At 41.0% G+C, this 13,012-nt stretch overlaps 1 protein-coding gene across 2 annotated transcripts in view; it reads left to right on the forward strand.

The window, feature by feature from the left end:
• Window positions 1-13,012, forward strand: part of THSD7A (thrombospondin type 1 domain containing 7A) — a 277,260-nt gene that overhangs the window by 154,593 nt on the left and 109,655 nt on the right. For both annotated transcript variants that reach the window (XM_035129456.2, XM_060280749.1), the window contains exons 4-5: window positions 6,585-6,833; window positions 10,302-10,483. In XM_035129456.2, the coding sequence (XP_034985347.2) occupies window positions 6,585-6,833; window positions 10,302-10,483 (431 nt within the window). The remainder of the gene's footprint in view (window positions 1-6,584; window positions 6,834-10,301; window positions 10,484-13,012) is intronic.

The raw sequence follows: 13,012 nt of genomic DNA on the forward strand, positions 1-13,012 counted from the left end.
AGGTTATATAGGACACTAAAAGGAGGAGAATTAAAGCAGAGAAATGCTGCCCACATTAAAGGAATAAACAGGGTAGAGTAGTTCCCTAGACATCTGCAGAATATGAAACCCCCAAGGCCTCAGGAATGTGGAACCCCCTCATCATGTAGAGTTAATGGTCTATAGCCGATCAGTCTTGCATTATTAGTGTGTAAGCTGCTGTTACTTATTTAACCTGGAATTATTGTGCTCTTTGTATGTAGGAGGTGGGTTCCCCCCCTTTCATTTTAAAGCTGGAAATAACAACTCAGCATTCAATTGTTTCATTTCTGACATGTACCCAGAGATTACCGGTATGTTGGCAGCATTCTCCCAGCTGAATTTAGTTACGTTATTCATTCCAGAACAATGGAGGAGTCAGTATGTAATCAAAAGGGAAATCAAGTAGGGGAAAATAAATGTTAACAGTTCTAGTGTGCTGGGAATAAAAAGTAATGGGGGGAAATGCAAAAAAAAAGGGGTAAAATGAAGCTCCAGCATAAAAAGGCAATACAGTTGAGAGCGAAGGGAAAGTTAAGTCAGGGGAGTACTCTACAGAGTGAAGGGTTTTTTTTTAAAAGCCTGGGCCTTTTTTACCACTTTTGTGGCAGCAGCTTAGAGCACCATTCCACCCAGAAAGAGCTCCATACAGCTGTAACAGCCCCCAGGAAACTGGATAGACACTGGCTTAGGAAAGTCCATAGTATATACTATATACAACTGTACAAACTCATACACAACTACAATCAATTTCAATCTTCAGATCTAAGGTAATAGTAATCCACAGATGCAAAATTTCTTTCTTAAAGTGACCCATATGGCCCACAGAAGTGAAACAAACTTGGCCCATGCTCAGGTATTGCGCATATAAACATTAGTACAAACTCATAAAAAGCAACTATAATCAATTTCAGTATGTTGCAGTATTATAGTTGTGTATGAGTTTGTATAAATGTTCACATGTATAACACCTGAGCATGGATTAAGTTTGTTTTACTTTTGCTGTGCCACTTTAAGAAAGAAATTCTGTATCTGTGGATTGCAAACACCTGTAACTGAAATCAGTACTGTGCCCTGTCCATATAACCCCACATTGCAACAGTTGCTGTTTATTGCAGCTACAACTATGCCATAAGATCCGCAGTCTTGTTACATCACATATGGTATGTACAGTTGTATATATGATTTATATTATTCTTCCTGTTAAAATGTGTGAAACTATGATATTGTATTTATTTGCATTACTTAGAACTTGTACAACTGATGAAGCCCAGGATGGCGAAACAAGGCCAATATTCCAGAAATCCTTGTCTAGACTCTGTGAGCGAAAGGATTCCGTGGAGCTGTAGCAAGCTCCCATGTGGATTGTTTGGTCTTTATGAACATATAAAGACACAGGTGGAATAGACACTAGTACATGGATGGACGTCGTGAATGAACTGATCTGTGAATGAACTGATCTACGGGGTCTTCTGCTTACTCCGTTGAACTTTATGAGTTATTTCCATTGAATTCTATAAGTTATTTGATACGATATAGTGAAAAATATATTTTATTTATGTAAGAGTACAGCCGGTTACCTCTTGTGTGTTTGTTCTCTTGGTGCTCAGCAGAAGGGGGAAGGAGAGGCATTGCATGTGGATGTGGCAAATGATATTTTCCTACTAAATATCAGCCCTGAGCACTGGTATTTGCTGTAGAGAGCAGTCTGACCATGGCTAAAAACCAGTATTTTGAAACAAGCAGCTGAAGCCTAATAGGTTTCAGGAGAGCACAAAACAGAAGAGACCACGATTCAATGACAGTTGCCATGAAGACATATTTTGATAATTTTTTTTCTTAGTACTGTATGTTTTTTTAGGTCATCCTCTATCTGGTTTCTTCTACTTGTTGATGCAGACCCCTTACCCTTGCTTTGACCTTATGTGGGATTTCCAGAACAACACATAAGGTTTCTAATACTATTTAGCCATGCAAAAGCAGACCGAGTAATGGAAAATTCTATTAGGACAGACATTTCTTTTCAAATTAGCATTTTAACCCCTTTGCATATGCATCTGTGTTCACCACCATGCAGACACTTTTGCATGTGGTAATCCATCATAACTCAAGATGAAATTGTTTGGACTTGCCGTACAAGTTTCCCCATTATATATGTTAGTCTCTTTATTGGTTTGAAGCACATAGTTTGGTTAATGGGAATAATGTATTATTCATACATTATTTCCATTAATATATTATTGAAGCACATGGTTTGGTTAATGGGAACCTTTTGAGCTAACTCAGCACTGTAAGTTTCATTTTGGTTTTTGAGAGTCAGACCTGGGTTTTCTGTCTACAACATGCTATAATTTTTGCAGCCTTTTACCTGATGGTGATATTTGACACTTGGTATCAGCTCCAATTTCTCCGTAGGCAATTATCGTTGTCTCAATTCACCCCATGGTATTCACGTTAAGTGAAAAGCTGCATCCACCACTAAAAGCAGGCTGGAAGTTAATGTTTCCATTTTACTTCTTGGTAGGGAATCTAGAGCCAATTTAGGAAGCTTACACTTTATAAAGTGAGCACCACATGAAGTTCAGCTATGCCTTGTGCTATGCATTCCTGTGCATAATGTCTCCCTTCCCCCAGCAAGCGTTGATCTATAGGTAATTCTGGTTCTTCATTTCATTGCTAGAATAGTGCAGTATCTGGATTTTAAAAAAGGAGACAAGATATTTACCATACCCAAACTTTGAGAATTAGGGTTGCCAGACTCAATAGAGGACAGGACTTCTGTGCCTTTAATTGCCCTGCTCTCTTTTGAGTCCGGAAACCTTAAAGAGAAACCAGCAGACCCTTTGTTTAATTTCCAAGCAAAGCGTCTGCTGGTTTCTCTTTAAGGTTTCCAGACTCAAAAGAGAGCAGGGCAATTAAAGGCACAGAAGTCCTGTCCTCTATTGAGTCTCTGGCAACCCTATTGAGAATAGCATGGCAAAAGTTTCCATGAAACTATATCCTCTGCCTTTTTCACAGTGGCCACCCTCATTCTGGAATTTTTCAGACAGGAAATACTGAGGAAATGGTGCTGGGCAGCAGTGGAGATTGTAAAAATTGACGGTGATACGTAGGGCAAACAGTTTGCACCTGTTTATTTTCCCTCCTTACCACCGAGATGCTCCCCAGTATTGCAGCTAGTCAAAATGACAATACACATAAAGCATTTTTCACCTCCTTACTCTAACTGCTACATGTCTGAGTACCTTCAAAAGCAAAAGGGTAAAATGTAGCCCTGTGAATGTTTACGCAGGATAAGTCCCATTCTGTTCCAGAAGTCAAGGACTGCAGCTCTAAGAAAAGGTTTTGAGTGTCAATTTGTGATTCTTACACATATTTATCAACATATAAGCAGTGTGAAATGCTGTTATAGAAATAAATAGTAATAAATAAGTTTGGGCTTCCCCCCCTTTATTAAATAACAGCAGTTTTGACAATATGTGTTCTTCATCAGTACATACTATTGCTTGTAATCGGTGCTTTTTTCTAAAATAAAAATAAAAATGTTTAGGGGTACTCTTATTTTCCTACTCATATTGAAATACTGCCCGTCAATGAGACCAAACTTAGATTCATAAAATGCTTAGGCGTATGCATACCCCTGCGTCCCCCCCAGAAAAAAGCACTGCTTGTAATAAAATAGGAATGGGGTCCTTAGTAATTGTAATGCATTCTTCCTGGATCCCCCTTAACTATTCTCTAGGAAATCAAACCCAGGAACTCTGCAGTTTCTTTCATCTCTTTCTTCCTTCAAAATCAACAGCATGTCAGCTTCATCTGTGCTTGGATTCAGGTGTCATGTTATTTTCCATTTTCACTTTGTTAACCCATTGTTCATCAGTTCATCTCTCTCTCTCTCTCTCTATGTATGTATGTATATGTGTGTGTGTGTGTGTGTGTGTGTGTGTGTGTGTGTGTGTATATATACCCACACCCACACACCCACACCCACTCACACTTGTCCCAGGCTGGCTGATGCATCTGCTGGCAATGAAAGCTGACGAATGACCCATAATCCAGATAAGTGTCCCTCAATTTAGTGCCCTCCAGATGTTATTGGACTACATTTCCCATCAGCCCCCATCAAGCATGGTCAGCATCGATGAAAATTGTACCCTAAAAATCTGGAGGTCACCAGGTTGTGGAAGGCTGAACCTCAAAGACCACATTTAAAACATACATTTAAAGTACAGTGGTACCTCAGTTTACAAACTTAATCTATTCCGGAAGTCCGTTCTTAAACCGAAGCCGTTCTTAAACTGAGGCACGCTTTCCCTAATGAGGCCTCCTGCCACCGGTGCCCTTCTACTGTTCGGCTTCCATTCTTAGACCGAGGTAAAGTTCGCAAACCGGGACACTACTTTCGGTTTTGCGGAGTTTGTAAACCAAATAGTTTGTAAACAGAGCTGTTCTTAAACCGAGGTACCACTGTGCTATGATATCCAAAGGAATTCTGGTTATGATACTTTGTTAATCGTGTTGAGAGTTGTTGGGAGACCCCTATTCCTTTTCCAGGGCTACAATTCCCAGAGTGGTTCAGTCAATCCTCCTTCCCAGGGAGCTCTGGGAATTGTAATTCTTGGAGGTGAATAGGGGTCTCCTAACAACTCTCAGTACCCTTAACAAAAACTACTGCTCACAGAATTCTTTTGAGGGAAGCCACGACCATTTAAAGTGGAATTGTCGTGCTTTAAATGTATGGGGTAAATGTGCTCTAAGACACCGCAATAATTTTTCATTTGCCTCTGAATTATCGATTGACTTCACATACAGGGTGAGGCTGTGTGTGTATTCTCAGTGATTTCTGCAGTCCTTGCTGCATGAGGAAGCTGTCATTGCAGCTGTTGGTTATCTGAACTGTGGAATATATTTGTCTGATGAACGCAGGCCCCTTTGGCACTGTTCATATGTCAGAAATCGTTGCCTCTATTTGTGTGTATCTATTACCACCACTTTTTTTTTTCAGGGAACAATAGTGGGTATGTTTTTGTTTTTTTTTAAATTAATCTCATTTGACTAGTGATTGACAGTTAACATTTTGTGCAGTTCTAGTGACAGGCCTTAATGTCAGTTAAGCATATCACACTGAAGTGTAATACCATCCACAATGGAAAGCCAATAAGAAAGAGAGATGACACAGGAGACCCAGCCCGTATGTTGCACAATAGTGAGAGGAAAAGCAATTGAAAGGCAAAGGACAGCATGAACTGTTTGCACTACCTAATAACTAGCAACCCGGGGTGGGGCTAGAAGCAATCCCCATTGGATATTGGCCTCAGTGCCCTATCACAATACCCTTTATCTGTGTTGTCAAAGGGAGGCCTTTCCAGGTCTTGCATTTGGTGGCACTTCTAGCCCCCGACCCACAAGCCCTCTAATTTGAGAAGCAGTATTAGAGGCCTGTTCTCTGCTTAGCTTCCGCCTCTGCACTGTCATTTCTACCAAGTGCCCAGGAGTCAATAATTGGGTTAAGAAAAGGACAACAGCCATCATCTAATCAGCTGGTCCATGTGCAGATAAAGAAAGAACAGTTTTGCTAAGAGGAAAGCAAAAAGAAAAAGGACTTACCGTAGGCTGCTGCATTTGGCAGCCAAGAGATTTAGTACAATTCCTTTCCAACAACTGGCAGCTACCCAGTTTCCTGAAGAAAGGAAAGTAGAAATGTCCTCCATGGTGGCTGGTGGATAAGCAAAAAAATAATTAATGAATTAATGAATGAATTAAATTTTGGCACTTTCCCGAATTCGGCTTCCTTTCAGACTGCATACAGGAAGTGACATGGCCTCCGATCTGATCTGCCCTTGTGATTCCACCCAGCTGTTGACCAGGGGCCTCCTTCCTCCCATGCTGAACATGAAATGTGCCTCTTCTAGAAGGTGGAGAAGTTTTGCCTAGCCATCCACTTCTAGAAGGGATGGGAACTAATGTCTCTGAATATTGGCAGTAGGTCAACTATGAGGGATGAAACTGCTTACAAGTATTTTATGCCATGGATGTAAAAATTAACTGGATTTCAGATGAGAATATTAATCAGCTCTGGCCCATATAAAAGGCTAATAGAATTGTAAACCATTTGTTGACATCAATTAGGCAGTGTACTAAGATGACTTTTCTTAATTGGAAATGAATCGCCGCAGATATATAGTTAAAGGCACGTCACTATACATACACACACTTTTAATTATCAGCTTGGCAATTTTAATTTTTGAAATAACTACATTCTGACTTGCTCACTACTGTCATTTAATATGGCTCTTAATGCAATCTTTCCTATTGGATCCAGCATAAATAATCTAAAGTATTAACAAGTTTTTCTTATTACAAACAGATTAAAGAAGCCTTTCCTCTAATTCTTGGCCATCTAAATATCTAGAACAAGGTGCAGAAATGTCTGTTTCATGAAGTAGAAATCACTTCCCAGAAGATATGGGTATAAGAAGGCACATTTTATTGTGCAGTGTGTATAATGCAGTCATAAAAATGAATAAATGCATACATTTTCTGAGTACCTTAATGCTCTTTTACAGCTTTTGCCAACAAGAGACGCTACCAATTACCTTCCAGTCCTGTGTGATCACTAAGGAATGCCAGGTGTCAGAATGGTCTGAATGGAGTCCATGTTCCAAAACATGCTTTGATTTGACATCCCCTAAAGGTAATCGTACAAGAACACGGACCATTAAGCAGTTTCCTATTGGCAGTGAAAACGAGTGTCCAGAGCTAGAAGAAACGGAACAGTGCACATCTCAAGGAGATGGGGTGGCTCCTTGTATCACGTAAGTATTGACATGTCCCTAGACCTTCAGCAATGGGTATGCCTGGGACTCATGTTATTCTTGCAGCCTGGGAGCTGCTGCAGGGGCCCTCTATTTTGTGTTAGTGGGATGATGTGTGAAGCCCAGGGTTACATTTCAGATAAATAAATAGTAATGGAAGGAGCCCATTCTTTCTGTAGGGTTACCATGGTCAGAGCTCCAGCATGAGCTCCAGTCACATAGCCTTCTCCCATTACCTATTGGTGCGGGAAGGAACAATACTACTGAAGCTTCTATGCCACCAGATTAACATTTATCAGACTTGCTTCAACTAATATGGAAATATTTTCTGGTTTTCTACTGGCATGTGCTTAAGTGTTCAACACAGATTAGAAGGCCCCATTTCTTAGTTAGTCAGGCAAGCTCATTCTTTTAGGGTGAAAGGAAGCAAATTTTCGCAGTTATCCAAAATAGGGCTACCACATTCACATGTGGGGATTTATAAGAATTTATAAGGATAGCAGCACCTGGAGAGCTTTTTTTGGCCACCTCCAAATGCATCTTGAATTATGTACAATAAAACCATTTTGGGTCCTGGTAAATAGACAAAAAAGAGGTTCCTTTGGGCCTGCCACCTTAAAAGCGTTCTTTGTCATTCTTGGAAATCAATAGTTTTGCAATATTGTGATCACCCTTCTTGTGGGCTCTAGTTCTTTCTTTCAGTATTTTTGAATAGTCCTTGCAAGAGTTCGCTTTCAAAGAGTTTTGAAAGCTGCAGTTAAATTAGAACTTAAGCGCGAACACCATGAGGTTATTGTTATGGAGGTTTGTGTGGCGATGCCCTGAGCCCCCCACCCTGGAATAAATAAAGACACAGGACACATTGCATAAGGTTAATGGGCGTAGAAGGCCACAACTTTATTGATTATGGATGTAGAGAGGTATTGGCTTAGGCATTGGATCTAACCGTCTATATCCGACTCCAGCCTGCTCTGCTGGCAGTCCGTGAAGGGTTAACCACCGTTGGGTGAGCCCTGCGATGCACATCAACTAGGAACTCATCCTGGGGCCACCGCTAGGGGTCGTGCCTTAGGCCCTCACCTACCACGGCTTTGGACATGGCCACACCCTGGACTCCTTAAGGGAGTACCCTTCAGCAATTTGGGGGGAGGTGATGGCAGCAACCTCCCCCGGTAACCTTTCAGAGATAATCCAATGCCTACCGCCAAAACCAAAGTTGTGACGAGTTGCTACGAGGTAGGTGAAAACCACCAGGCCAGAGCCAATTTGCCAAGTGGTAAAATTCCTACCAGGCCCCTCAACGGCGACCAACCGATGTCCATAGCAATGTCAAGAGAGCCTTGCCTAAAGGGAGGGAGGGCGGCAGCTGGTGGTGAAGATAAAAGAGACTGTTTCCTGGCTGCGGGCTTGCTTAAATCAGCAAGCCGCGCCCCCTTGGAACGTCCTGATTGGACACGCCAAGGGAGCGTCGCGTCCGGGAGCCGGCCAGTAGGCTGGGGGGAATGGCATCCATTCCCCCATCTCGTGGAGTGCTTGTGGCGCCCACAGTCTCCCCTCCTCCTACGGCGGAAGGGACTATCTAAAATTATACTACCCTGTGTAATGGATGAAGCCAGTGAACCAAAAGTACTCATCATCATGTTCCCAATGGTGTGTAACACAGAGGTTCACAAGTGGAACATCACTGCAGTTCAGCCAATGGCAAGAGAGGGCTCACAAGTGATAAGCAACAGTCATATGTTTACACACACACACACACACACACACACACACACACACACACACACTTTATTGTGTATATAGATAGGGATATCCACTGGCTCTAGGAAATGTGTATGCCCATAATTTAGAAAGAAATTCCAGTTATTATATGGGAGAGGAGCATTAGTTGCCTTATCTTCAATGTATTGCCAACTGGTATCCGTCTCAGCAAGCTGGCACCAGAGTTTCATTTTGGGAGTAAATCAATGTAATTGCTGGACAAGAGCAGTATTTTCCTCATAATATTTTTTGCAGCAAATTCTCAGTCTCTGAAGTATTCTACACACAGAGGGATAAAAGACCCGATCTGTGTGCAAGGCTGATAAATATTCCTTGAGCATCCTGATGTCTTCAGCAACTGGTCAGTAGGGGAAAGATCTAAAAGTAGCAGTAAATAAATTAGTCCTGCTTAGAGCCCAGAAGACATGGCAGTAAGCAGTTTAGATTCAAACGATTTCTTTAATGTGCAGCTTCTAATTGAGATTAATATTAGCACATGAACATAGGGAACTGTCTGGGTTCCTTCCCCTCCTCCCATGTTTAATCTTCTCCTTCATTTTCTGGGAAGGAGTCATGGAGTGCAATAGTATGTATGCCTACTCAGAAGTAAGCCCCTTTAAACTCCCTGGTTAGTGTGTATGGTACAGGATTGCAGCCTTAGCAAAGCTATTTTTGATGTTGTGTTATTTTGCTTTCCTGTCTTTGATTGTGGGGCATTGTCATTCTTCTCGGAAGAAAAGGAATATCATTCTCCATCTCCCGTGGCCTGTAGAAATGGTTCCCTTGATATCTGCTTAAAGCACTCATTGAGTGGAGCGTCTTGTGACATTTCTTTCGCTTCATAAGGCTGATTGAGATTTTTAACTCTGTATCAGATCTTTTTTCCTCTGTGCACTGGGCTGATTGGAAAGCTCACAGCTTCTGATCATTCATCATTGCTCAGCAGGGAGGCCTGAGCATTCCAGAGAAACTGCCATCATTTTGACAATGAAGGAATGAATATATATATATATATATATATATATATATATATATATATATGAGAAGCAGAAGTGCATAGGGAGCAAAAGCTATAGTTGTGCACGATAAACTTTTCTGTTTCTTATCAAAGGGAAACTGAAAGTTTCTAATTCCCTTCCCTGCATGCAACATTTTCAATGTATACGTGTTTATCTTGGATTTCCTTGTGTTTTCATTGCATTCTTTTAGCTTCAGTTTGTTTCGGCAGCTTACCCAGGCAATCCGTTCTGCCTCCATTCAGGCAGCAATATGCCTGTCGGTTGCAATACATAAATAAATCTATTCATTATTTTAATAATTATCTGTCATTTAGTGTAAATGAAGCTCCTCTCTAACCTGGAAGGAACTGCTGGGTTGCATCCAGGCTAATAGTGCTATAGCCTTAATGCCCCTTGATCTCTAGGTAAGCAGTGTAGGATTGTAGCCTTACTTAGTTGCACATCATTCCCATTGGAACCAGTGGGACCTAAGCCATGACTAGCTTATATTGCTGATTTTAAAGGGACCTAAGTTCAACTAATGTACTGTAGTCTGTATCCAAACCATTTTAGCTAATTAAAAAACAAACCTTTGGATTGCTTCCCTGCTGATAACAAAAGCTTCCCTTTGCTTATGATGTTAACTCCTGATTGCTTTATTGTGTGTTTCTATTGCTAGTTTTATTAATTGGCAATTTGTTTGATTCAGGTATGGATGGAGAACCACAGAATGGACAGAATGTCGCATTGACCCTTTACTAAGCAAACAGGATAAACGTCGAGGAAATCAAACAGCTCTGTGTGGAGGTGGGATTCAGGTTCGGGAGGTATATTGTGTGCAAGCTAATGAAAATCTCCTCTCCTATTTAAATACCCTTAAGGAAAAAGAAGGTATGTTTGAAACCATTACGAATGAATTACCATAAATGTTAAACCCTCCAACTTTACCATTTTCAGTTCTCTTAAAATCACATTTCAGTTATAAGGTATAAATGTTTTCTGAGTTATGGCATTTGTGGAAATGTGGAGCATAATGACTACAAGACCGGGCCACAAATCAGGGAGTCTCTCTGGTTTGATTCTCATTGTTGCTGTTAATGCACTAGGTTGGCTTAGGCCACCCATTCTCAGCCTTATGTCCCTTCACCTGCAACACAGGTGATAGTAACTTTACTGGGTTATTGTCAGGATGAAAATCACATAATGTGCATGAATCAATTGGAAGTGTATACAAATGTGAAGTCTTATTATTATTATTTTTAATTGGCCATTGTTTCTCAACTGAATGTTAGGAATTGCTAGTTCAGCACCAAATACCCACCTGCTTCAGGTATCCAATGAGCAAAGATGCATATCTTGTAACTCAGTCCTTCATACACCTGTTACCTGAGACCCTTTAACCAGAGAACTGGGGCTGGAATAGGACACATACAACGTATGTGCTCTATCACTGAATTCTACCCTCTCTACTTATTTGATTGCCTTCAAGTTCCTTCACCATGCATAAAGGATCTTGCCAGCAAAAAACAGTTGATTCTGTCATGCAATGCAGCTCCAGGTAGATGACCCAGACACTGTTTGGGGTCAGTGGTATCTGTTGTTTACTGCAGCCATATGCATTGGGGCACCAGGACAATGCTAGCTTTGTGAAATATATGAAGAGCAGCCAAGTGATAATTGTCATCAGGAAGAAAACTATTTCTATTTTAAAATCCATTTGTAGTTCTTCAGTAGCTCAATTTCTCATTTAAATGAAAAGTTTATCTTTACATTCCCTTCTTATATTACCTGAAAAATCCCTTGAGTCTCACAACCCCTCTTCTCATTTATAGTGGGCAATGTTCCATTTAACAGTGTGTTGGTATGATCTTCCTATTTTTTGCGTGCCTCTCACAACTTAAAGCTGCCCGTGCCAATCTTGTCCTCTCCAGATGTTTTATTTCTTGAATGAATGAATATATATGTCGTCCCTCCATCAGAAACAAAGCAGAAACTTTCTAAAACAGTTAAAACATTCCAAAAGCAATTACAATTAAAAGTATCCAAAAGCAGTTATGGGTCAGGACTTTCTAAAAGCAGTTAAAAACATTGTCCCGTGCAATGATCTTAAGGTTGCCAGGAACAGTGTTCTTCAGCCAAATGCTTGGTGAATAGGAATGTTTTCATATTCCTCCTGAAAATCAATCATGTTAGAGACAGGCACACCACACTAGGGGAGGGCATTCTACAACTGGGGAGCCACCACTGAAAAGGCCCTGCCACAGGTCAGCACTAACTGGGTGGCCCCCAGTGGCAGTGCCACCACAGCATCATCTCCAAGATTTCATGTGGTAGTACTAACACCTTGAATTGGGCCTAGTAGCTCACTGGCAGCCAGTACAGAGCTTTCAGGACTGGTGTCACATGGTCCCATCGGGGCTGCCCACTTACCAACCTAGCAGTTGCATTCTGCAGTGGCTGTAGCCTCTGGACCATCTTCAAGGTAGCTCCACATAGAGTTTTGGACTAGAGCCCCAGCCCACATTGATGTGCTGGTTGGGTGTGATGAAAGTCCTTGTCCAAAACATCTGGAGTACATCACATTGATAAAGGCAGCCTTAAAGTTACAGTATATTTATGAAATCTAAGAAATGTTCCATGGGCATGGAGATTGCAAAAGAAAAAGGCTCCGTGGACCATCCTGTCATGGAATCAGCATTCTATCAGGTTAATCTCTCTCTAACAACTTGTAAAAACAAAGAGACTTTCCCTTCTCTGTATGTACCGGCATTGAAATGGGAATTTTAGAAGTTCACAAAACTCTTGATAACTTGCACTTGCGGAATTGCACAGGAGAACTTACCGGTGGGTTGTATCTTTAAGTAAGTGACATGGTCTAAATAAGTGAAGCAATTGTATGGTAGAATATAACAATATAGTTCCCACCCCTTCTTTAATGGTATAAAACAATTCATAAAACCCAAATAAACTTGAATAAAATGCATCCTAGCCCACAGTTTCGAACGACCTGAAACATCCACAATGTATTCTGGCATTAGGTTGTACACATTGACTTTTAAGGAAATACAGCCACGGAGGTGTCCTTAGCTTGTTTCAAATAAGAATGATGTTTTAGAGACCCAGAGCACACGGAGGTGTTACTTGAGAAGGCTAGATAGCCAAGAGCCGATTTTGATCCAGATACTTGGATCAAACCATTCTTGCTCTGCATGTGGCACATATTTCGACCCAATAATAATGATGGAAGTGCATAATTTTCATAATGCAGACCATCTGAGAGGACAGGGAAATCGATCAGTCAATGAGGAAGAATCAAAATCTTTGTACCATTTAGATGGTGACAATAAGTCTTGCATAAAGAAAGATATTAATAAAGCCAACAGCAAATTTCCAAAGGGGATCAGGATTTCAATAGTCCAT

This window comes from Zootoca vivipara, chromosome 12 (genome assembly GCF_963506605.1).
Source record: "Zootoca vivipara chromosome 12, rZooViv1.1, whole genome shotgun sequence".
Classification (NCBI taxonomy): Eukaryota; Metazoa; Chordata; class Lepidosauria; order Squamata; family Lacertidae; genus Zootoca; species Zootoca vivipara.